Raw genomic sequence first — 26,176 nt, forward strand, 5'->3', positions numbered from 1 at the left:
AGAGCATGGAAACAGCTCCTTTTTCAACACTGGTATATTGAGCGCAGGTATATTGTGTACAAACTCATTTTCTAGGGTTAAAATAAATCTAGGGTTAAAATAAATCCATGCCAAGCTGTTCGACAGTTCTGCCTTTTTTTCAAAAGAGAGGGCAGCACACTGATATACCAAATTAAATTTAATCCCCCCTTGCTGGATCCTCAAACACACATGTGAGAGTTCCTCAGAGGAGTTCAGTGCTCTCCCTGCACACGCCTGCCCCACAGGCAGCCCAGGGGCTGCTCATGTCCCCAGGATGTGTCACCAGGACACCAGGGACACTTCACCTCGTGCCATCAGCTTCTTGGGCATTTCCCTTTCCTTGGAACAACAGGAGGGCTTGGCAGCATCAGGGTTGCAGTTGGATTTGATCTTAAATGTCTTTTCCAGCCTTAACAGCTCTGTGATGGTCAGGCCAGCATCAAAGGAGGAATCCTTGTGTTTGTTTTCCTGCTGAACAGATCCTGTCAGGCCAAGCACAGCTGGGTCACATCTCACTGCTGGACAGTGCTTTCTTCTCCTCCTGCTTGCCCAGGGGGTAGGAATCTTTCAGCTCTTTGGTTTCCTGAATCTCCACTTTGTTCCTCTTGGCCATGATCCTGTTGATTTCCATGAAGGTTTTATTCTTGGTCTCGGGAACAACAAAGAAGATGTAAAGCATGGTGGCCACGCAGATGGCACAGAAGATGAGGAAGCTGTAGGGCCCCAGCCCAGCCTAGAGCAGTGACAGGAGAGAGCAGGGGTCAGGACAAGATTCCAGCTGGGATTTACCTGCCCTGGGTGTGCTGCACCCTGTGCTGGTGATGGAAAATGCAGCCACACTCAGGTGCTCGTGTTTAAACTGAACCACTCAAAGCTGGGGTGGTTTTAGATGCTGCCTTCTCAAACCAACACCTTGGGTTTATTGGAAACTTGCTGGGAAAGGAGGCTGAGGGTCTGCTCCATAACTCAAACAAAACTCAGCAGCTGTCCTGGCACAGGTGGCAGTCAGGGACTGCAGCAGGTCGTGGGTCACTGCTGCTGGGGCACCCTGATTTCACAAGCTGAAATTGTCCCCCTGAGGCACAGCCTGCAGTGGAGGATGGGGAATTTGCCATCTTTTCCAAGCTCCTGGGCTCAGGATGAGACCTGGCAATCAAACTGCTTTCTTTTAAAGCCTGAGCAACAGCCAGGTGTGATGGGAAAATGCTGAGGAGCATCATTTATAACATCAGTCCCTTGCCCTTCACTCAACCCCACACACAGGTTTTGAGCACCAACGAGTGCATTACAGCTCTGTGAGGGCACAGGGGTGGACAGGCTGATTTCCAGCCCCACTTTTGCCCTGTGGGGTCCTTACCTCCATGTAGAGGAACACCAGCCCCACGGTGAAGTTGCTCAGCCAGTGCACAGAGCCCCCCACCATGAACGCTGCGGGTCGGGACGACTGCAGGAACATCTCTGTGATCATCACAGCAGGAATGGGACCTGCAAGGCAGCCACAGCTGAGGGAATCCCAAAGGCAAGCCCCTCACTCTCAATTCCTAATTAGACTGCTCATTTCTGTGGTTTCTGACTATCAGCGTTTAGGAGCACCCAGTAAATCAAATGAGGATTAAATTAAAAGAAAAAAACGGGGCAGTTAAATGATTTGCACAGGGCATGGCTACACAGAGCCTCCCTGGATGAGCCCCACCAAGGTTTTGGATGGAAACTGAGCACAAGAGCTGGCTTTTCCCAGCTGTGGGGGAGCCTGGGCGGGCTGGGGGCACTCACTGGGTCCGATGGCGTGGCCGATGATGTAGGCAATGACACAGACTATGCTGAGGTAGGACATCCAGGAGACAGTGTTCTGTGAGGGTTGAAGCACAGGTTAGTCGTGGTTCCTGTCTGGACATCACCAGCACACTCAAGGCACTGCTCACAACGAGACTGGAAGGTATTTGGAGGCAGTGGCTCCCTTCAGACACATCCATAATCAAACACAAAGCACAGGCTGTGATCCCTGCTGCCAAAGGGATGCAGCAGGAACTGGGGACATCCTGGGAGGAGCACTCAGGCAAGCAGGACCACAGATTTTCCTGCCTCTCTTTAAGGTAGATATGCAACAGAGACCTTTCATGCTGTCCCCTCCTCCCCAGGGTGTAGAAGCATCCTCAAATATTCCAATGCCTGCTCCCTGTAAAGCCCAGAAATCGTGGCAGGAGCAGCTGAGCCATTCATACACACCTGGAGATTGAGGGCCAGAGTTAAGATTGCACAGGAGGCAGAGCACAGCAAAAAGCCAGCCAGGAGAAGGATCCTCCTCCCCAGGGACTCCACTATGAAAACCTGGAAGAGACAGGAGGGGAGAGGGGGAGACACCAGGGGCTCAGCAATTGTTTCTGATATTTTTGTCCATCTGTCATGGAAGGCACCTCCCAGTGTGTGCCAGTAAGGCTCTAGGGGAAGGGTTTTGGGCTGAGATGATCTTTAATGTCCCTTCCAACCCAATCCATTCAGAGACTGTAGGATTCCATGAGCACAGCTGGAGTTAAACAGGGGGAGGGGAGACTGGGCAAGTCAGAACTCAGAGAGCACAAACTTAACTCAGAGAGCCCAAACTTAACTCAGAGAGCACAAACTTACAGCCAGCAAGGTCATGACCACGTTGATGGCACCGATGGACACGGTGACGTACTGGATGCTGCTGCTCTGCACTCCTGCAGACTCAAAGATTCTGTCTGCGTAGTAGAACACCTGCAGCACAAGCACAGCTGGGTTAGAACACCTGCACACAAGCACAGCTGGGTTAGAACACCTGCACACAAACACAGCTGGGTTAGAACACCTGCAGCACAAGCACAGCTGGGTTAGAACACCTGCACACAAACACAGCTGGATTAGAACACCTGCAGCACAAACACAGCTGGGTTAGAACACCTGCACACAGCCACAGCTGGGTTAGAACACCTGCAGTACAAGCACAGCTGGGTTAGAACACCTGCAGCACAAGCACAGCTGGGTTAGAACACCTGCAGCACAGCCACAGCTGCATTAGAACACCTGCAGCACAAGCACAGCTGGGTTAGAACACCTGCAGCACGAGCACAGCTGGGTTAGAACACCTGCAGCACAAACACAGCTGGGTTAGAACACCTGCAGCACAAACACAGCTGGGTTAGAACAGCTGCAGCACAAGCACAGCTGGGTTAGAACAGCTGCAGCACAGCCACAGCTGGGTTAGAACACCTGCAGCACAACCACAGCTGGGTTAGAACACCTGCAGCATGAGCACAGCTGGGTTAGAACACCTGCACACAAACACAGCTGGGTTAGAACACCTGCACACAAGCAAAGCTGCATTAGAACACCTGCAGCACAAGCACAGCTGGGTTAGAACACCTGCAGCACAGCCACAGCTGGGTTAGAACACCTGCAGCACAAACACAGCTGGGTTAGAACACCTGCACACAAGCACAGCTGGGTTAGAACACCTGCACACAAGCACAGCTGGGTTAGAACATCTGCAGCACCAGCACAGCTGGGTTAGAACACCTGCAGCATGAGCACAGCTGGGTTAGAACATCTGCAGCATGAACACAGCTGGGTTAGAACACCTGCAGCACAAGCACAGCTGGATCAGAACATCTGCAGCACAAGCACAGCCGGGTTAGAACCTGGCCTAAGGCCATCCCATGGCCATCCCCCTTTGGCTGCTTTAAATCCTGGCCCTGCTGCACAGAAGCAGGGATGGAATTTGCCCATCTCTGGAGACACTGGTGTTTTGTTTGGACCCAGGCACAAGCACTCTAAAACCATTCCAATTATCATTAACAGGGCAGCTGACCCTGTACCTTGTCCATGCATTTGGGACTGGCCAGGCTTGGCTCACCCCACTGGGCGTGTGCTGGGTGAAGGGGCACTCCCAGCTGTGTGAGCCAGCCCTGTCCCCATCCCCCTCTGTGTGCACCCCCAGCCTCCCCACTCACCCCATTGACCCCTGAGAGCTGCTGGCCTGCCATCATGACGATGATGGAGATGAGCTGCCACCTCAGGCCCCTGAAGGTGAACAGGCTGAGCACAGAGAACTGCCCCTCCTCCTTCTCTGAGCGGTCCTCCTGGTACATCTCCTGGATCTCATCATCCACGTCCTCCCAGCCCCTCAGCCTCTGCAGAGCTGGGGGGAGAGCAGGGCAGCTGTGAGCCCAGGGCTGCACAGAGCTGTGCTGCTTCAGAGCAACACACAGCAGTGTGTGACCCTGGGCAGTGCTGGGCACCCTCACACGCAGGGACAGGAGCAGAGTTCTGGGAATTCCACCCACAGCAGCACAGCAGTGCAGAGTTCCACACTCTGGTGCTGTCAACAGGCAGAGCCATCCCAAAATCCCATCCCAAAATCCCATCCCATCATCCCATCCTAAAATCCCATCATCCCATCCTAAAATCCCATCATCCCATTATCCCATTCCATCATCCCATCCCAAAATCCCATCATCCCATCCCATCATCCCATCCCATCCCAAAATCCCATCCCATCCCATCATCCCATCCCATCCTATCCCATCCCGAAATCCCATTGTCCCATCCCATCATCCCATCCCTCTGACCCCATTATCCCATTCCATCATCCCATCCCATAGATCCCATCATCCCATCCCATTGATCCCATTATCCCATCCCATCATCCCATCCCATAGATCCCATCCCACCCCATCCCATCCCATTGATCCCATCATCCCATCCCACTGACCCCATTATCCCATTCCATCATCCCATCATCCCATCCCATTGATCCCATTATTCCATCCCATCATCCCATCCCACTGACCCCATTATCCCATTCCATCATCCCATCCCATTGACCCCATTATCCCATCCCATTGACCCCATTATCCCATCCCATCCCAAAATCCCATTATCCCATCCCATCCCACTGACCCCAGTGTCCCCCCCAGGATGGATGGGCTGTACCTCTCCGTGCCTGCTCCTCGTTGCCCTTTTGGATGAGCAGGTACCTGGGGCTCTCAGGGAAGAAGGGCAGTGTCAGCAGCTGGATCAGGGAGGGGATGCCAGTGAGCCCCAGCAGCACAGGCCACCCTGCAGCAAGGCCACAAGACATCAGCTGGGAGAAATCCTCCCCTGGGGAGCCCAGCAGAGGTCAGAGGCACAGCTTTACCTTCAGCATTCCCAAGGATGCTGTTGAGACCCAGGATCTGAGCTGCGAGGATGCCAATGGTGATGAAGAGCTGTGGGACCACCCCAATAGCTCCTCTCAGGTTTTTGGGGGACATTTCCCCAAGGAACATGGGAACCACATTGGAAGCCAGACCTAGAAGTTGAGAGGACAGTGTCAGATGTGCAGCTCAACCTTCAGCAAGGGGAACAAAAGAGATTCCTGCTGAACCCTGGGATGTGCAGGAACTTCACACTCAGACCCTTCTGCTTTGGGTGTCTGGGTTATCAGCTGCTGGGCACAAAGCATGTTTGCAGTCTGACAGGATTAGCAGGAGCCTGCCTTGCCTAAAAAAGCAGTTTTCTCCCAGCAGGCTCTGCCAGGAGCAGCACAAGACACACAAAGAAAAATCGCTCTGCTTCAGGTTTGCAAACAAACTCCAAGTATGAGAGAGGAACTTTTGCTTCCTCAAAAACAAGAAGAGAAATCAGTATCCAAACAACACTGATGTGAAAGTGGAAGGAAATGATTTTGTGTTGGCTTCTAAAAATTCCCTGCCCAGTAATGCTGTGCTGGGAGCTTTGCTGGTCTGAGATGTCTTGCAGGTGGCTTGCTGGAATGGGGATTTGTGCTCTAATAAGGACACCAGGGACATGGGTTATTTTTAGGAACATTCTAGAGCTGCTCCACGGTGAGCTGCCAGCTCCTGTGCTTATGTTGTAAATCCTGGCAGCTCCCAGACTCCTGGAATCAAGTGACCACAGGGGACTCTAATCTGACATTTCTGGAGTCCCTAGGCTTCAGGAACTGGGTGTTCCAAAGGTGATGAGGCTGATCTTAGAAAGCTAAAACTCCTGAAAGGTACAGAAAGAAGTGCCACCAGTGCCAGAGGGTGACAATGGGATCCTCCCAAATCCTCCCCAGGCACAACACCCAAGTTCAGGCCAGGTCAGCCTGAGAAGGACAAGCCAGGGCAGCCAGGCTGGATTTGTCTGCTGGTTATAAATAACTGGAAAGAGGGATCACATTCAACAAGACCCTTAGCATTTATTCCAAGCTCCAGTGCTGAGAGCAGCTGCCAGGTTAAAGGGAGTCAAAAGCCAAAAAAATCCCATTAGATTTGGCGGGGGGGGTGGGTGGGGAAAGAGAGAGATAAAAAAAAGGCAAGAAACTGGCTTGGAAAAGCAACTTGATCTGTACATGCAGCAATTATAGTTGGTGAGCTAAGGCAGGAAATTTGTTCTTACAAGCTCTCCCAGCTCATTAACAAACCATGGAGTGTGCCAGTCTCACCAGCCCAAAGCCAATTAATTGAGCCTAAATGCTCTTAGGACCCTGATAGACCTGGCTGTGCCCGGGGTACCCAGCATGGCTCTGTTCTGTTCCTGCAGCTCCAATAGAGCCTCTGACAGCAGGAACACACAGATATCCTTGGCTTCCTCTGTCTCTGCAGGAAATCCAGTGGCTCTGAGCCCTTTGCTGTCCCTTTTAACATTTCTTTTCTCCTGCAGGAAGAACAGTCAGTTCCAGGACTGGATTATTGGATCTGGCAATGCTTTTGATGGATTATTCTGGTTATGTTAAAAAGGGAAGAAGTACACTATCTGCTTTGAGTTGTCTGGGAAAACAGATTATCCCCAGCAGGTGTGCTGGGCTGGGAGCTGCAGTGCCCAGCAGATGTTTATTGCTGCATTTACAGACTCACATCTCCTCCCTACAGCTTAAATTCCAGTCCCAGGCCATTATCTCCCAAAGATCTTTAGTACTTCTGCAGCAGGTAAAGCACAGCCTTGTCATGCAGATTCCAACGTGTGCTGCCTGTGAAAGCACCTGCTGGGAAAACAAAACCCTTTACACAGCCAAGGAAATATTTCCTGCTCTCCCTTTGCCATCCACTTACCAGCAAATATTCCCATGACAACACGGGAAAGGATGATCACTTCGAAGGTTTTTGCCAGCTCTGAGGTTCCCATGAGGATTGCAGCAGCGATGGAGAAGAGGTTATTGATCAGCAAAGTGCCCTTTCTGCCAAGGAACAGGGAAAGAGGCAGATTCAGTTGGGCATTTCTGAGCTGCAGACAGATCCCCTCTGTGTCATGCTCTCCAAACTGAAATGAATTTTTGTACCAAACGCTGACCAAGGAGGAAAAGGCAATTGCCACTTTCTCCTGCAGGCAATGAAACTTCCAGAGAGAAGAGAAGTTTCTCAGGAAAGCTGAGCAGCAGCAGCTGGGGCTGACCTGAGGTCCCAGCTCTGTCTTTCCTGGCTCTGGGCCACACCAGAACCACAGGAATTCCTGCACACTGTGGGGACAACACCTGGGGCTGAGCAGGTGGGATGGGGGAGAGCTGCTGGGCTCAGCCTCAGGTGTGGGGGAACCTCAGCTGCTGCAGGGCTGGGCAAGGTGGAGCCACCATGAGCTCACCCTGGTGAGATAAGCAGAGTTATCTGCTCCCAGAGGGAGCTCAGATCCAGGAGCCACCACGAGATAAAGCTCCTGAGACAGCAGCAGTTATCATTACCTGCTCCCAGAGGGAGGCAGGAGCTCAGCTCTCACCTACCTGCCACAGTTGTTGACCATTGGCCACACCATGAGTGACCCAAAGAGGCCACCCAGAGGGAACATGGACACAGTGAGGGACCAGAGCAGGGTCTGGAAGCTGCCATCCATGGGCACCCCAGTCCTGTCCAGGTAGGTTCTGTTGTAAAACTCCTGCATGTACTGGAATGAAGGACAAAGCAGATTCAGCACAGTGAGGACAACTTTCCATTTTATTGTAAAAGTACAATGTAAAGTTTAGATAACAGCAGATGCCATAAAGCCCTGCCATAAAGCTCTGCCATAAAACAACTGTCCTGATAAAAAAACCAGAGTGGGGGAGCTGGGAAATGGATGCAAGAGAAGGATGGAGAAGCCTGGGGTGGAGAACTGGTGCTGCAGGTCCTGCCCTTAGGGATGTGCCTGGTTCTGGCAGGGAGAGGCACCCCAGAGCTCCTCGGGGCACAAAGTACATTGAATTTATTCATGGCACATCTGCCTTGCTCTGCCCTCAGCCCCTCCCAACCAGGGCCACTCACCGGGGCAGGAGAGTTGATCACAGACACGTTGTAGCCGTACTGGAAGGAAGATCCAAAGGCAGAAATCAGAGCCACCAGGGCCAGGGGAAGGGTCATCTTCTGCAGAGGGAGAGGAACAAAAGCCATGAACGCCACCCTGCATGGGTCTGCCTTTTAGGCTTTAATATCATTCAGTAAAAACAAAGAAATATTGAGTAAAAACAAAGAAATACCCCAAGTCTTGCTTTCTGTGTGTTTCCCTTCATTTTGCTGCATATAAAAGCCCAGTGGGTTGTTTCCATTACAACTCCTTTTGTTCTGCTTGCTGTGCCCACAGCCATTAGAGTAATTCACTTTGCTTTGCTGCTATTGATGAATCATTTGGATGATTAATTTTTTTTCAAGTTACCAATCTTAAAGCACCACCCTGCAGGGCAAAAGGTTGGATGCAATTATTCTTTTCCAATGTGCAAATTGGGCAGTGGAATAGCACAGGATATTGGCACAGGAAAGCTTTAAAAAGAAGTGGTTTTTGCATCAAGTGGCAAAATCCCTTTCCTGTTGGTTTTTTCTTGCTCTGCATTTTGGGATAGAGCTATTTATGGATCCAACTGATTGCCAGTGGAGCCAATTAGAACTCAGGCAGCCCCCAGAGGGGTGCAGGACTGCACTTTGCACTAGAACAGAGCAGGGAGTTGCCATCTGGAGCAGGAGCAGCCCCTGTTGTGGGCACACATTCCCCAGTGTCACAAACATCCAAAACAACTTTTCCCCACAGTTCAGCTGCTGTGCAGCCCCTGGGCTGTGTTGACAGAGCTGGGTTGTTGGGGTTTTGTTTGGCTGGGTTTTATAGCTCACTAATGCATCTCACTGCTGCCACATCAATAAAGCCATTTTTCATTTTCATCTCGTTTGCTGCCACCATCACCAGCCTTAATGGCCTTAATGTCTGCAAGCTTTTCCTTCGGCTCAGCTCCCACATGAGGGCTCTGTCATTTCCCTAATTGAACATTTGTCCAAATAGCTGCTGGTGCTTCTTCCTATTCCTCAGAATCCCTGGCAGCTCAGCTCCAGGGATCTGCAGAGTTTAAGGAGCTACAGGAGATTGAAATTCAAGTTGATCCCAGCCTAAGGATCAGGAGGAAGCTGAGGCTTCCAGATCTGTTCTCTAGGAGGAGACTGCTGCCATCCTCTCATTGGTGATGAAAAGCAGCCACCTCGCTCTCATTAACCAAATCCCAGGAGCTCAGAACAGCCACTGGTGTTAATTATTGACATCCAGCACTTTGAGGGAAACTCTGGCATTCCCCAGCAGTGCGTTGTGCAAGACTCCCCAAACATTGCTGGGAAAGGCAGCCCCAGCCAGAAACATCTGCAGCCTAAATTAGAAAGTGGGAAAGAAAACTCTCACACAGAAGGGGAAAGTCACACAGGAGGGGAAAGTCACACAGGAGGGGAAAGTCACACACAAGGGGAAAGTCACACACAATTAGGGGTGGCAGAGCTGCAGACAGTCACGAGGCTCAGTGTAGACAGACACAAACTGGGCTCAGGAACAGAAACACCCCAGCCCAAAGATCAAGCTCTTTCCCTCTCTTTAGCACAGACCCAGGGACTGTTGTGTCTCCCGTGGGAGCTCAGCAGGCAGCACTCACCCCCTTGGGACCCTCGCTGCCCTCGGAGCTCTCCTGCTTCCCTCTCTTCAGCTTCATGCTGGGCTGGGAACCTCGGGTCTGAGCACAGGTCCTTCCAGTCAGGGCAGCCACGGGGCATGGAAATGCTCTGCACAGAAAAACCCCTCCTGTGACCCTTCCAAACGCAGCCAGTGGGCAGCAGGCTCTGAGGCTGCTCATCCCCTTCCTCTGCCCGGCTCCCCCATGCTCCAATTCCATTCTCTTCCCACTGCTGTGTTCGATGTTTCACCAGATCCTGTCCCGAGCAGAGGAGCTGCCCATGGGGCACAGCCTCACTCCCCAAAGAGAAGGGGCAGAGCTTGGTAAAATGAGCCAATTTCCCCCTGGTACCTGACACGGCCGAGGAGAGGCCATGGAGCTGCAGCTCCTGGGCAGCTGGGGCTGGTACAGCTGGAGATGTTGCCCAGCAACTGCAGCATCATGGAACAGGGGGAGCAGCCCTGGCAGCACAGAGGGCTTGTCCTGACCAACAGCAGTGCAGCTGGACCCCAGGAACCCCTGCACAGCCCTGCCCTGGGTGATGATGCTCCTTTATTCACCCAAAATCTGCACATCTCTGCCCTGGGCCATGCTGCTCCTTTATTCACCCAAAAACTGCACAACCCTGCCCTGGGCCATGCTGCTCCCTTCTGCACAGCCCTGCCCTGGGTGATGCTCCCTTCTTCTCTGCCCTGGGCCATGCTGCTCCATTCTTCACCCAAAATCTGCACAGCTCTGCCCTGGGCCATGCTGCTCCTTTATTCACCCAAAATCTGCACAGCCCTGCCTTGGGTGATGCTGCTCCATTCTTCACCCAAAATCTGCACAGCTCTGTCCTGGACCATGCTGATCCCTTCTACCCCCAAAAACTGCACAGCCCTGCCCTGGGTGATGCTGCTCCCTTCTGCACAGCCCTGTCCTGGATCATGATGATCCCTTCTACCCCCAAAATCTGCACAGCCCTGTCCTGGGCCATGGTAATCCCTTCTAACCCCCAAAATCTGCACAGCTCTGCCCTGGGCCATGCTGCTCCCCTCTGCACAGCCCTGCCCTGGGTGAAGCTGCTCCCTTCTAATCCCCAAAATCTGCACAGCTCTGCCCTGGGCCATGCTGCTCCCCAAAATCTGCACAGCCCTGCCCTGGGCCATGCTGCTCTTTCCTACCTTGCAGGGACCAGCTGGCTCAGGCACTGCTGCAGTCCTCAGAGCTCATCCTGGCAGAGCTGTGGCTGTGACAGAGTCTCTTCCAAAGCACTCGAGTTGCTGTCCCTCTTCACGCAAGGGGTGCCCCACGTGCTGCTCTCTATTACCCTCCTCCCTTACGGGATTGCTTTAAGAGCCCAGGACCTGGTTAATTATCCACTACAACTCTCCAGCTTATCAGAGAAATGCAAAGTTCATAAGCGTCCCCAGCAGCCAGAGGAACTAGAAGCAAACCTCCTGCTTATTGGTCTGTCTATTTTTATCAGGCAGCTCAAAAAAAAGGCATCTCTTGAGCAACACCTCTTTTTCACGCGTCATGCACGCGTTTCCTGGCTGGCTGCAGCATCGCCTCCTCCACGTGGAAGCAACGTGCCTCAAAGTAGGAAGAAGAGCAGAGCCCTGCTGCTCTCACTGTGGTGGAATTTAGTCCCCAGATTCCTCGGCATTTATCTTTTATTGCGTTTCTTCTCCCAGCCTGAAGGACGCTGCTCCCGGGTACCGCCGTGGGGATCACGTTCCTGCGTCGCAGCTGCCGAGCCCACAGCTCACTCAGCAACTCTGCCTGGCCTCACCTTGACAGGTCCTAAACCAAGAGGGAAAACCCTGCCCCAGAGCTGGGGAAACTGCAAAGAGGACAAATTTCCATCGTGGAATTCCAGCCCTTTAAAGGCTCCCTCTGGGAGCTGTTGGCAGGGTGACAGCAGCTCTGACACTCAGCAAACACAGGGAACGAGAATTCTCCAGCATGGTCTGTAAACTCTGGTCCTGAACTTGAAAAAAATCATCTTGAAACACACAGGAATCAAAGAGAACACATGTTTGTCATCAAAAGCCCTTCATCAGAGTAAATATTTGCTTATGGCAGCAGAACAGTTGGAATATTTTCCAAACACAGCAAGAATGTGGTAACAACATCTCTGAGGTTGTAATTGGCACTGGGATGATCTTGGAAGGGGCTGGTGAGGGGAGACAGGACAGTAAATCAACTTCTTGGATTTTCAGAGCCATTGCAGGGGGTGAGACATCCTCAGCAGCTGGGATCTGTTGGGCTTGGCAAAGGGCAGAGGCAGGAACGAGCAAAGAGCTGATTTTACAGGCGTTTTACAGCACAATTTCCATTTCACCTGCTGCACACACCAAGGTTTTCCATCTGCTCTTCACCCCAGAGCCGTGAGTGCCTGGAGACTTGAACTCCACTCCTTGTGTGCCCTCACCCAGGAGCTCCCCTGCACGTGTGCAGGCATTTATTTACCCTCAGCCTGATGATCTGTGCTCAAGGCTGGATCCTGTGAAACCCTGATATCCTTGGGTGGGAAAAGATGATTAAAAGGGCAAACCCAAGTTTACTGGAGAAGGTGAGTGCTGAGCTCTGAAATGTGATGTTGGAGCAGGAGCTGGCAGCCAGCCCTGCTGCAGAGACATCCCACAGGACACACCCACCAGTGACACCCTCTCACCTGCATTTTGGGGAGGAATTGCATGTTCAGGCAGGGCTAACTCAATACTCTGGGCCCTGGGTTACCATGGGACTTCAGGTGAAATATTCCTTATTTAAGGAATAGATGATCTGCCTGAAAATAAGTGGTACACAGCGGCTGCTTTATCAGCTGCACAAATCAAACAAGGAGAGGCAGATTTGGCAGTCTGGTCCCCAGCAACAGGAAAGGGCTGGATCCACAACAGCAACAGCAGCAGAGCTGGGGCTCTGGAAACAAGAACCAGACAAGATCCTGTTTTTGCTGCACAAATGCAATGCTGGGCAGAGTCTCCTAGTAAAGAAACAGAACTTTATTTTGTAAAAGTTGGAGAAAATACTTTAAAAACAAGCAAGTGAGGAGCTGTAATAAGGTAAAACATGATGACACAAAGGCCCATCCCCTCCCCAGCGTGATCCATCAGTCCCAAGGCACAAACACAGGAGCTCAGAGCTGACCTGCTGCTGGCAGGGGCTGTCCCTGCTGGAGCTGGGGGCACATCCCAAAATCCCTGAGCACTGAGGGAGCCTGCAGGGCTCTGATCCCCCCCAGGAGAACCCCCAAGCTGCCACCACAAACCTAAACCTGACCCTAAGCACCGAGGAGGAGGGATGAACCCTCCAGAGCACCATGCATCCCCAGCACAAAATAAACTCTTGTCCTGCTCGAGGGAAGAGCAGGCTGGAGCTCTGGGGAAGGCTCACACAGCCATGGCCAGCACAGCCCAGCCCCTCCAGCAGCTTTTGTGTCCCCACAGCCTGGGGAAGGCTCACACAGCCCATTCCTCCAGCAGCTCTCCTGTCCCCACAGCTTTGTGCAGCTCACAGCCCTCCAGGTGTTGGGCTCGTCACAAAAACAAGACCCCAAACAAGTTTTAAGGTTGACAGGGCAGGGTGAGGGGAAGGAGAGGAGATAAACTGGAGCACAGCTGAACACAAAGTGAGCACAGGCTGTTCCAGAGGATCCTGACTCAGATGAGGAGCGAGGAACGGGACCTGTGCAGGCTCAGCCTCTCCAGCGCCGCTTTCCCCGGGCTGCAGCTCCCTCTGTGGGACTGTGGCACCATCCTCACCTGCAGGACAGGGCACAGAGACAATCCAGAGCTGTGCCACCATCCCTCACCTGCAGAACAGGGCACAGAGACAATCCAGGGCTGTGCCACCATCCCTCACCTGCAGGACAGGGCACAGAGACAATCCAGGGCTGTGCCACCACCCTGGGACTGCACAGAACAGGGCACAGTGACACTCCAGGGCTGTGCCACCACCCCACACCTGCACAGAACAGGGCACAGAGACAATCCTGAGCTGTGCCACCACCCTGGCACTGCACAGAACAGGGCACAGTGACACTCCAGGGCTGTGCCACCACCCTGGCACTGCACAGAACAGGGCACAGTGACACTCCAGAGCTGTGCCACCACCCTGGCACTGCACAGAACAGGGCACAGAGACAATCCAGAGCTGTGTCACCACCCTGGCACTGCACAGAACAGGGCACAGAGACACTCCAGGGCTGTGCCACCACCCCACACCTGCACAGAACAGAGCACAGTGACACTCCAGGGCTGTGCCACCACCCTGGGACTGCACAGAACAGGGCACAGTGACACTCCAGAGCTGTGCCACCACCCTGGCACTGCACAGAACAGGGCACAGTGACACTCCAGGGCTGTGCCACCACCCCACACCAGCACAGAACAGGGCACAGAGACAATCCAGAGCTGTGCCACCACCCTGGCACTGCACAGAACAGGGCACAGTGACACTCCAGGGCTGTGCCACCACCCTGGCACTGCACAGAACAGGGCACAGTGACACTCCAGAGCTGTGCCACCACCCTGGGACTGCACAGAACAGGGCACAGAGACACTCCAGGGCTGTGCCACCACCCTGGGACTGCACAGAACAGGGCACAGTGACAATCCAGAGCTGTGCCACCATCCCTCACCTGCACAGAACAGGGCACAGTGACACTCCAGGGCTGTGCCACCACCCTGGGACTGCACAGAACAGGGCACAGTGACACTCCAGAGCTGTGCCACCACCCTGGGACTGCACAGAACAGGGCACAGTGACACTCCAGAGCTGTGCCACCATCCCTCACCTGCAGGACAGGGCACAGAGACAATCCAGAGCTGTGCCACCACCCCACACCTGCAGGACAGGGCACAGTGACACTCCAGAGCTGTGTCACCACCCTGGGACTGCACAGAACAGGGCACAGTGACACTCCAGAGCTGTGCCACCATCCTGGGACTGCACAGAACAGGGCACAGAGACAATCCAGAGCTGTGCCACCATCCTGGCACTGCACAGAACAGGGCACAGTGACACTCCAGGGCTGTGCCACCACCCTGGGACTGCACAGAACAGGGCACAGTGACACTCCAGGGCTGTGCCACCATCCTGGGACTGCACAGAACAGGGCACAGTGACACTCCAGAGCTGTGCCACCATCCTGGGACTGCACAGAACAGGGCACAGTGACACTCCAGGGCTGTGCCACCACCCTGGGACTGCACAGAACAGGGCACAGTGACACTCCAGAGCTGGAAATGTAACCCTGGCACATTCCTCCAAAAGCATTTCTCAGAGCTCTGTAATGGAAAAAGGCAATCTGAGAACATGGAGTCTGTTTTGATTATTTTTGGTTTTGTTTTTCCTTAAGCCAAGGTGGTGACAATTTTACTTTCTCTGTTCAGGACTGGCTTTAAAAAAACTGTACACAGCATAATACTACATCTCACAGAATTTGAAAATTCCTATCCTACCTTTCTGCAAGAACTCTAACACAGCTCCTCTTTCCAAGCCTTTTGGGATTCACAAGAGGTTGAGCTATCAAGGTTGCTATTTAGCTCTCAGAAGTTTTTAAAAGCCTTTTGAAAGGAGGGGAAAAACCTCTTGAAGTCGTCTCTGGCCCAGATAAGATGCTCCCATCCACCTTTCCCAGACTGCAGGGAGGCTGAGGAGCAGAGCCATTCAGCAGCCCCATGAAATGGGCTCAGGAGCCCCTGGGGACTCCCTGTGTTTACACATTAGGGTTTAAATTTACTCCTGTGATTATAAAGGGAATGCCAAGGCTTCAGGAAAGAACAGGAGGCACCTCAGTCTCCCAGGACTCTGTGCTTGGAACTTGGGGCACCAAACATCTGCTCTGTGCTGATGAAATGTGTGTGCACGTGGCATCTCACATTAAAAACAGCCACCAATTCCTCTCCAGTTCTGAGTGCTGTCCTGTTCTGAGACAGCCCTGCAGTCCAGTTCCTCCTCTACAGGCTCCAGGAGCAGCTCAGGGGAGCAGAGCAGTTCTGGAAAGAGTTTGGGAGTGTGATGGGGCTGCAGAGTCAGCCAGGGACCCCCAGAGCAGCAGCAGAACCCCCAGAGCAGCAGCAGAACCCCCAGAGCAGCAGCAGAACCCCCAGAGCAGCAGCAGAACCCCCTGCCACTGCTCCCACCCCTCCCATCTGTGCAGCAGGAAAAAAAAAAAAAAAATCTCTGTGATTTTACCATGAGAGAAGCAATCAGCATCATCCAGGGCAGCTCAGGTGCTGGAGAGCAGCGGCTTGTTCTGCTCAGGGCTGGGCACATCCTTGTCCTTGTCCTTGTCCTTGTGGGGCTGTGGCTGCTGCCAGGAGCCTGGGGAGCCCAGGGTGGCACAGTGGCCACAGCAGAGCAGGGAGAGCAGCCTGGCCCTCACCACCCGTGTGCACAGCACGAACAGGATGCAGTTGGCTCCTCCTTGGAACGTGTTCCCAATTCCCTGCAAGGGCAGGACAGGAATCAGCCAGGGCTGCTCCCACAGCCCAGCGTGCCAGTACTGACACTGAGAGCAAGGAATTCAGAAAAATTAACTTTTTTTTTCCCCAAAAAAAGCACCCAGGAGCAGACCAGGGGGCTGTGGTGAGCTGGCACTGAGAACAAGGAATTCAGAAAAATCAGCTTTTTTTTCCCCCAAAAAAAGCACCCATGAGCAGACCAGGGGGCTGTGGTGAGCTGGCACTGAGAACAAGGAACTCAAGAAAATGAACTTTTTTTTTTCCCCCAATAAAAGCACCCATGAGCAGAACAGGGGGCTGTGGTGAGCTGGCACTGAGAACAAGGAATTCAGAAAAATCAGCTTTTTTTTCCCCCCCAAAAAAGCACCCATGAGCAGACTAGGGGGCTGTGGTGAGCTGGCACTGAGAGCAAGGAATTCAGAAAAATTAACTTTTTTTTCCCCAATAAAAGCACCCATGAGCAGACCAGGGGGCTGTGGTGTGCTGGTGCAGGAGCAGGCTGAGCCCTGCTGGAGGACAGACACCCAAAATTGCTGTGGGAGCTGCTTTGCCTGCAGCAGCTGCTCCTGTCCATCCTTTTCCTCTGCACCCAGTGCAATTTTCCCCTGCAGCTTTCCTCTGCAGCCACTAGATGCTGCTGCAGCAGCGGGGACAGAATTGCAGCAGGAGCATTTCTGCATTTCTGCATTTCTGTCACTGCTGCTCCCCAGGCAGGGCTCACCTCAGGGGAGCAGGTGCTCTCACAACTCCACCCCCCCAAAAATGCAATACTGGGAGCACCAAAGGGTTCTCTGCCCCCCAGGTGCCCCTGGATGCATTTCCCAGCAAACACTCACGTGCAGCACGACCAGGACGGGGTTCTGCACGGCGGGGGAGTTGCACAGGGTCAGGATGAAGCGCACCGTGCTCCAGATGCGGAGGAAGATGAAGATGATGGGGATGAGGATGAGTTTCTTGTCTGCAATGCTGGAGCGGGGCTGCAGGGCAGGGGCTCCAGGCAGGATGGGGCGGTACTCAGAGAGAGCAGCGTGCTGCAGGGAGGAGAGGAGAGAGCAAAACCTGGGACATGGGACAGCTCCAGGGCTTCAAACAATCCCTGAGAGCTGCAGGGAGGACACCTGGGACATGGGACAGCTCCAGGGCTTTAAACATCCCCCGAGAGCTGCAGGGAGGACAGGAGTGAGCAAAACCTGGGACATGGGACAGCTCCAGGGCTTCAAACAATCCCTGAGAGCTGCAGGGAGGGAGCAGGGACAGGAGTGAGCAAAACCTGGGATATGGGACAGCTCCAGGGCTTCAAACAATCCCTGAGAGCTGCAGGGAGGGAGCAGGGACAGCACTGAGCAAAATCCTGGGACAGGGACTGAGCAAAACCTGGGACATGGGACAGCTCCAGGGCTTCAAACAATCCCTGAGAGCTGCAGGGAGGGAGCAAGGACAGCACTGAGCAAAACCTGAGAGACAGGGACTGAGCAAAACCTGAGAGACAGGGACTGAGCAAAACCTGAGAGACAGGGACTGAGCAAAACCTGGGACAGGGACTGAGTAAAACCTGAGAGACAGGGACTGAGCAAAACCTGGGACAGGGACTGAGCAAAACCTGAGACAGGGACTGAGCAAAACCTGAGAGACAGGGACTGAGCAAAACCTGAGAGACAGGGACTGAGCAAAACCTGAGAGACAGGGACTGAGCAAAACCTGAGAGACAGGGACTGAGCAAAACCTGGGACAGGGACTGAGCAAAACCTGGGACAGGGACTGAGCAAAACCTGGGACAGGGACTGAGCAAAACCTGAGAGACAGGGACTGAGCAAAACCCTGAGACAGGGACTGAGCAAAACCTGAGAGACAGGGACTGAGCAAAACCTGAGAGACAGGGACTGAGCAAAACCTGAGAGACAGGGACTGAGCAAAACCTGAGAGACAGGGACTGAGCAAAACCTGAGAGACAGGGACTGAGCAAAACCTGAGAGACAGGGACTGAGCAAAACCTGGGACAGGGACTGAGCAAAACCTGGGACAGGGACTGAGCAAAACCTGGGACAGGGACTGAGCAAAACCCTGAGACAGGGACTGATTTCCAGAAGGACTCTACCCACACGTGGGGCTTTTTTCCCCCTAACACAGGAATCTCTGCAGCTCCTTCCTGCACTCTGGGGTGGGTTTGTCTGTTCTGCACATGCTGTCCTCGATGCCTGGGTCCTGTGAGCTCACAGGAACAGCCACAGCTGCAGCTCTGAGCTCCACAGCCCTGCCAGGACTCAGCTGCCCAAAGCCACCCAGGCTGGACTGCAAACGGAGCTGCCAGTACAAAGGAACATTCACAAACAAACTATCTCTGGAGACACTAAAAGGACTGAGAATTCCAATAAAGGACTGAGAATTCCAATAAAGGACTGAGAATTCCAATCTTGCTACAAGCAGAACTTGCAGAAAACTGATTAAAGCTGGATTTGTCCTTCACATTCTGTTTCAATTCTTACTGTAGCATTTCCCTCTGAACATCCCACAGCCCCTGCTCCTTTTCAAAGGGTTTTTACACCCTGTGTGCTAAGTCACTGTGTGATGGTGTTGGATCTGGGCTGGGGACACTGCAGTGGATGGAAAGTCGATGGAAATGGGGGTGGAAAGTGGATGGAAATGGGGGTGGAAGCACGCACAGAACACTCAATACTCACTGCTCTGTTAATGTGCTTCCTGATGAGGATGTAGAGCACGGGCAGGGTCACATAGGCCAGCATCTCCCAGACCTTCCCTGTCAGCAGCATCCACAGGAGCCGATCCTCAGCGTCCAGGTTCACCCAGCACCAGCCCACGGACACGTTGGAGGCGTCGTAGCCGATCTTCCTGAGAGCCACGGCGGCCACCGTGATGGCCAGGGGCACCCCCCAGCTGGGGGGACACAGAGAGCCAGGTCAGGGCAGGGACAGCCCCAGCTGAGCCCCCCTCCCCTCGGGAAATGGGGGGAATGGGGGGAAATGGGGGGATCCCCAGTGCTCATCCCAACCTGCAGCAGCCCAGGGCAAGTGGCCACCAGGAGCTGGGCAGGGATGAGCCAGGAGTGCAAATCCCCATCCTGGGGAGCCCAGCAGTGAGGGCAGAGCTGCAGGGATGTGCTGCAGGCAGAGCTGCAGGGATGTGCTGCAGGCAGAGCTGCCCTGCACAGCACACCCAGGGCAGCAGCACCCAGCCCAGTTCCCACCCCTGGACACAGGGAGATGAAAGATCTGACAGGTCCAGGCACTGTAAAATGGGATTTTCCTGCAGCATCCACCTCAGGTCCCACCCCTGGACACAGAGATTGAGGATCTGACAGGTCCAGGCACTGTAAAATGGGATTTTCCTGCAGCATCCACCTCAGGTCCCACCCCTGGACACAGAGATTGAGGATCTGACAGGGCCAGTCACTGTAAAATGGGATTTTCCTGCAGCACCCACTCCAGCTCCCACCCCTGGACACTGAGATTAAAGATCTGACAGGTCCAGGTGCTGTAAAATGGGATTTTCCTGCAGCACCCAGCCCAGCTCCCACCCCTGGACACAGAGACTGATGCTCTGACAGGTCCAGGCATTGTAAAATGGGATTTTCCTGCAGCACCCACCCCAGCTCCCACCCCTGGACACTGAGATTGATGCTCTGACAGGTCCAGGTGCTGTAAAATGGGATTTTCCTGCAGCACCCAGCATCCTGAGCTTGCAGAGCACAAGCAGCCAAGTCCCACTTCTGATTCCAAAGTGAAGCTCAGCACACAAAGAAATCCTCTACTTCATTCCGTCAGTGGTTTAAGTGGAGGTGTAGCAGTACTTTGGGATCAAAAATATAATTTCTGAAGGACAAAGAGCCAGGGAAAAGTACTGGTAGTAACAGCAAAAAGCTAAGAAAGCAAAGGGAAGCCACATCTACATAACTTGGACCAGTGACTTTGGCTTCTCTTGCCAGCACAGGCAAACACAGGGAAGCATTTAGAAGAAAAACAACTGTGGTGACACACTCGAATTAAGTCACTCAGCAGCTTGGGCTGCCCACAAGAAACCACGAGGAAGAAGAGAAAAATCCCTCGGCCCAGACAGGAATGCCAGGCAGCAGTGCCCTGCTCCAGTGTCACCTGCCCTGCCAGGGAGGGGACAGGGCTCAGGACACCCCCAGGACAGGGCTCAGGACAGCCCCAGGTGCAGAGACACAAACCCAGCACTGGTTTCTCTCACTGACAGCTGCAGCAGCTGCAGCAGCACGGACGGGATCCTGCCCCCCAAAATCAGACACCAGCCTGGGCAGGCAAACAGCAGCTGCCTCAACCAGATTATCTGAAACTCCACACCCCAACTGCAGATAATCCCATATTAGATTTCAGAAATACCCCATTTCCTACTCTTAAATAATGTATGGATTCAGCTGCTCACAAAAGGAATAAATATAAATAAAACTGTAAGGATAAATATAAATATATGTAAAAATATAAATATATTAAAATATATATAAAATATAGAAATAAAAATATAAATATATAAAATATATATAAATTATAGAAATAAAAATATATAAAATATAGAAAATATATATAAAACAGAAATAAAATATAAAAAATATATAATATAGAAATAAAATAGAAAAAGATATAAAATATAGAAATAAAATAGAAAAAGATATAAAATATAGAAATAAAATAGAAAAAGATATAAAATATAGAAATAAAATAGAAAAAGATATAAAATATAGAAATAAAATAGAAAAAGATATAAAATATAGAAATAAAATAGAAAAATATATAAAATATAGAAATAAAATAGAAAAATACATAAAATATAGAAATAAAATAGAAAAATACATAAAATATAGAAATAAAAATATAGAAATGAAAAATAAAATAAAATATAGATATAGATGTAAATATAAATATAAATATAAATATAAATATAAATATAAATATAAATATAAATATAAATAGACATCTGTAAAAAATTCCAAGAGAACTCCTCAGCCCGTTTAGAACATTTTGTCTCAGGGCTCAGCTTGGAACAGGCAGTGCTAATCCAAGCCAGTGCTGTTATTTCAGGACAGTTGTGCTGCAGGAAGCCCTCCCCACTCTGTTATCAGGGCACACTTCTAAAAACATCCCAAACGTCACCACCACCACGAAGGTCTGCACTCAGCTCGGGATCACTTTGGTCAGACTGGAAATTCCTCAGAAAAAGCTGCAAATTCAGGAGCTGCCATCCCAGCACTGCTGGCAGAACCGAGCTCTGAGGTAAAGAATTCAAGAGAAATGGCACTTCCTCAGAGAAACCGTGCAAAGGCACCAGGGCACAACAAAAAGGAAGTGAATTTAAAAATTAATTTGCCTGAATAATGATCTCATCAGGCAGCTGAAGGAGAATGGAGCTAAAGCCAGGTAAAAGTGCAGTGTGTGATGTGAGACAGGACAGTGCAAGCACAGACACAGAGAGGCCACAGGAGGAAATAACTCACCAAGAAAGGGACCTAAAACCCTTCAGGAGATCACTGGTGGAAGGAAGAAGAAAACTGCTGTGTTAACAGGAATTATATTTAATTAATTCTATTTAATGGAAGAGCACTGAGGGATCAGATATTGACACTAACACCAAGACAAGGATTACCAACAAAGTGAAATCAGAAAGGACCTAGGAAGGAATCAGACATTTCTGTGAACTTCAGCTCCATTTCAGCAGGCTGGAAAGCAGAACTGAGACTGGGGGCTTGGTTGTTCTGGGGAGTGACAGCTTCAGGAGAGCTGCAAATGCCAAAACTTTCACTGAGCTGGAAGGGAGGAACTGGAGAAGCAGGACTCATCACCCAGGGGGTGTGTAAGGTTGGAATAAAAAGGACCCAGGGGAACAGAGAAGCAGAAATATTCCTCCAAAAAGCAATTATGTGCTCCCCAGAGCACACCTGGATGCAAAGTGTGGGAGACAAGGGGAGGTGATTCCTCCTTCTGTAAAAGGCAGGAAATCCAACCTGTGAGACAGACACAGCAGGACCCACTCCTGCAATGCTGCTCAGGTAATCTGTGAATAAAAACTCACCCAGCCCAGCAGATCTTTGCACAGCCACACCAAAACAGGGGGAGGTGAGGACCTGAGCCCCAGCACTGCTCAGCCTGCCCTGCTTTGCTGGGGTCAGATTGCTCAATAACCACATTTTGATTTATGCTGCACAGCTGCTTTTCCCCCTGAGGCTCTCACAAGCAGATTTGCTGTCACCTGCCTGCACAGGTTGGACAAGGAGCATCCTGCCAGCAGAGGGAAAAACCAGGATAGCCCAGGCAGGGGCTCTGAGCACACATTGCAACCAGAACTCCAAATCTGCCCCCATCCACCATGCAGGAGTGACATCAACAATGGATTAATCCATATATATTCCATGGATATGAATATGGATGGTTATAAATGTATAAATTATATATTTATATTATATAAAATATAAACTACATGCATAAATATATGTATAAGTATATATTCATATTTTATATATAAATATATATATTAATATATAAGCATGCATATGCTATAGATTTTTTAAAAATAGGTGTATTTATTTGTGATTATAATGACCTGCCCAGCCTGACCATGAAATGAAAACCCTTCAAATGTTGTCAGCAATTGGTACCAAAAGCCAAGCAGGACACAATCCCAAGGTGGGTTCTGTCTGTCTGGCCCATTCCTCACCGAGTTTGGACCAAGCTCTGTCCCACCAAAGGTGAAGTTTTCCATCACCTGACACTTGGAAATTCAGCAGCACTGAGGCAGCCCTGCTCATTTGCACGCTGGATGCCAGAACTCACATTTTACAGCTGCCTAAGTGCTCCCCAAGCTGACTGGAGCCTTGTTTTCAAAGCTCCTCCGAGCTCAACAGGTTTAAAAGCCAAGCAGAGGCTGCAGCTCTCAGCCTGAATTGGTGGATGTGTTACCACAGGAATCCCTGTGGCACAAACCTGTCTGGCAGGTTGGATCCCCTGTGACATCCTGATTTCCCTCAGGAAAATTCTGGGCTCTGACTCCCAACGTGTATTTAGTCAGCTCCATCTCCAGGCGAGATGTCCAGGATTTTATTGCTCAGGTAACTCCCAGAGGGCAGGGAAGGAAAGCAGGGTGATGTGTCACGAGGGGATGGGCAGAGAACACGTCCTCACTTGTTTTCTCTGGCTTTTCAGACAGATCATAAAGCACAAGCAGCTTCAGAGGAGGCAGAACCTGAGCACAGGTGCTCAACAGCCTTTAAAAGAGCAAATGGTGCTGACCAGTACCAAGGTGCCATTCCACTTCTATTGTAAAGAACCAAAAACAAACTGAACAAATTCACCCAGAGGCAGCTCAGTTTGAGCATCTCTCCCTCTGTGTCTCCCAGCATTTTTACAGTTTTCAGAGTGCACAGATTGCAGCCAGAGCTGTTTCAGTGGCTCTGTTCCTCTCCACACTCGGTAGCTGACAAGGCTGAGGAGCATTAAAGCAGATGGAGAAACTGAAGCACAGAAAAAAGCCACACAAGCAATTAGCAGACGGGGAAATCACAAACGGGCCAGATTTGCCTGAGCTCTTTGATGTCTCTGATGGAGCCAGACTTGGTTTTTATATCCCCTAAACAACACGAGGCTCTTCAGCAGCACCCTGTCCTCACCACAGCCACTCCATAGAATGACACAAATGCTCCAGTGCCTCTCTGAGCTCCAGCTGTGCCAGGGCCATGTGCAGCCCCCACAGCAGCCAGGGCAGGGCTGAGCTGCCTCCCTGGCTCAGAGCCTCTCCCTGGCCCATCCTCACCTGGACTCAGCTCTACTGAGCCAAACAGTGCTGTAGGAAACTAAAAGGGGATAAATATTGCATTAAGAAACCAAAGAAAATTCTCTACTTGTCCTGAGGGCTTTTTTTCCCCTTTTAAACCAGATCACTCCTCTCATAATTTATTGCAAAAGCTTGGCAACACGGAGGACTAAAGGATCACTCTTTTGCTCAGCACATGATTCCACAAGCTCCAACTGCATAATGAAAGCTTTTACTGAACATGATGTGGAAAATCAGTGCCCTAAATAGCAGAAGCTGAGACATAAAGCTAAGCTGTGGGTCTGGTTTGTCCTGCTTTCAATCAAACACACCAAAACAACCTTCAGAGCGCTCCTGCAGCAGTTTCATCACTTGTGGACAACATTCTCTGTGAGTATGGAATTACAGCAGAGGGGAAGGATCCACAGCCCAGGCTCAGGTGGAAGTTGGGAACCCTTGGGAACAGATCCCAAACAGGAGCAGGCAGGCACCACAGACACAAGGTTTGCTGTGTTATTTCTAGAACATCAGAGCAGGCTGCAGGGAAAGCAGAAGCCAGGATTTTCAGTCGTTAGAACTTGCCACAGATTCCTCTAAGTGACCTTGAACAAAAAAAACCAACTCATCTCCAACTCTTCAGCTGGGAAGGGAAAGGGGGGACGAGCAGGCTGGGTTAGTGAAAAGACAGCACAGTCCCTGCTTGGAAGGAATCTGAGAGGGACAAGAGAAGCACAGGGACCCAGGGCACAGCCAGGCTCCATCCCCAGCCCAGCACGGCAGGGTGGGGGTGCCGGGGCTCGCTCTGCACCCACCTCACAACGTGGAAACCCCAGAGCAATCCCGAGCCCGTGGGCGAGCCCCTGACGATGCTCAGGTACAGGTAGAGCGCGATGGCCATGGTCCAGAAGAAGGAGCTGGTGTTGGCGAAGGTGGACAGGGCTCCCTGCAGCACGCAGTCCCACGAGGAGCGCTGGAAGTCCCGCAGCACCCCGTAGGAGTAGGAGAGGGCCGAGAGCAGGTCGGACACGGACAGGTAGAGCAGCAGCTGCCGCGGGCGCGTCCGCAGCTCCGGCCACAGCGCCTGGGAGCAGAGCAGCAGCACCGAGCCCACGCAGGACAGAGCGCAGGACACCAGCACTGCCCCGCGCTCCGCCCAGAACAGCGGCGTGGGGGGCAGCGGGGACATCCCGGGACAGGGGGGACACGGGGGGACAAGGGGGGACACGGGGGGACACGGGGGGACACGGGGGACGGACAGAGAGGGGACAGACGGGGGATAATGGGGGGACAGACAGGGGGACAGGGACGGACAGACAGGGGACGGACAAGGGATAGAAAGGGGACAGACAGGGGATAGTGGGGGGACAGACGCGGGGGACAGGGGACGGACGGACAGGGGACGGACAGGGGACAGCGGAGAGGAGCGAGAGGGGACACCAGAGGGATAGTGAAGGGACAGACAGGGGATAGAGAGGGGGATAATGAGGGGACAGACAGGGGACAGACACGGGATAGAGAGGGACAGACAGGGACAGACGGGGGGACAGGGGACGGACAGGGGACAGCGGAGAGAAGCGAGAGGGCACACCAGAGGATAGTGAAGGGACAGACAGGGGACAGAGAGGGACAGAGAGGGACAGACAGGGGACAGAGAGGGGGATAAAGAGGGGACAGACAGGGGACAGACACGGGATAGTGAAGGGACAGACAGGGATAGAGAGGGGATAGTGGAGCGACAGAGGGGGATAATGAAAGGACAGCAGCGGGATAGTGAGGGGACAGAGAGGAGGGGACAGACAGGAGGGGAGGGGACAGAGAGAAGAGGAGGGGAGGGGACAGAGAGGGGACAGCGCGATGCAGCCCCGCGGTCCGGGCGCTCTCTGCCCGCAGTGCCCGCAGTGCCCGCAGTGCCCGCCCCGCTCTGTCCCGAGCCCGGCCCGCCCGGAGCCGCCGCTGCAGCCGCCGGAGCAGCCCCGGGAGCGGCAGAGCCCGGCCCGGCCCGGCCCGGCCCGCCCCCGGCGTCATGTGAGAGCGGGCTGGC

At 52.4% G+C, this 26,176-nt stretch overlaps 2 protein-coding genes across 5 annotated transcripts; both read right to left on the reverse strand.

Annotated features, from left to right (window-relative positions):
• Positions 1-16: 16 nt before the first annotated feature.
• LOC117006829 (solute carrier family 2, facilitated glucose transporter member 5-like) lies at positions 17-12,772 on the reverse strand. 2 transcript variants are annotated; one of them, XM_033079486.2, is made up of 13 exons: positions 11,068-12,772; positions 9,887-10,013; positions 8,253-8,351; positions 7,736-7,896; positions 7,074-7,198; positions 5,177-5,329; positions 4,972-5,097; positions 3,990-4,177; positions 2,647-2,757; positions 2,248-2,349; positions 1,795-1,870; positions 1,379-1,506; positions 17-754 (listed from the first exon to the last, which is right to left on the reverse strand). In XM_033079486.2, the coding sequence occupies exons 2-13, from the start codon at positions 9,941-9,943 to the stop codon at positions 527-529; spliced, it is 1,554 nt and encodes a 517-aa protein (XP_032935377.1). In that variant the 5' UTR covers positions 9,944-10,013; positions 11,068-12,772; the 3' UTR covers positions 17-526. The 2 variants fall into 2 exon arrangements, with proteins under 2 accessions (XP_032935377.1, XP_032935376.1); XM_033079485.2 differs by lacking the exon at positions 11,068-12,772 and adding an exon at positions 10,256-10,429.
• Positions 12,773-12,873: 101 nt separating this feature from the next.
• On the reverse strand, positions 12,874-25,347 carry GPR157 (G protein-coupled receptor 157). 3 transcript variants are annotated; one of them, XM_033079490.1, is made up of 5 exons: positions 24,948-25,347; positions 19,038-19,251; positions 17,196-17,390; positions 16,091-16,343; positions 12,874-13,653 (listed from the first exon to the last, which is right to left on the reverse strand). In XM_033079490.1, exons 1-4 carry the CDS (start codon positions 25,319-25,321, stop codon positions 16,125-16,127), a joined length of 1,002 nt encoding a protein of 333 aa, XP_032935381.1. In that variant the 5' UTR covers positions 25,322-25,347; the 3' UTR covers positions 12,874-13,653; positions 16,091-16,124. The 3 variants fall into 3 exon arrangements, with proteins under 3 accessions (XP_032935381.1, XP_032935383.1, XP_032935382.1); XM_033079491.1 differs by lacking the exon at positions 12,874-13,653 and adding an exon at positions 14,662-14,687; XM_033079492.1 differs by lacking the exon at positions 17,196-17,390.
• Between the last annotated feature and the right edge of the window lie 829 nt (positions 25,348-26,176).

This window comes from Catharus ustulatus, chromosome 24, assembly GCF_009819885.2.
Source record: "Catharus ustulatus isolate bCatUst1 chromosome 24, bCatUst1.pri.v2, whole genome shotgun sequence".
Classification (NCBI taxonomy): Eukaryota; Metazoa; Chordata; class Aves; order Passeriformes; family Turdidae; genus Catharus; species Catharus ustulatus.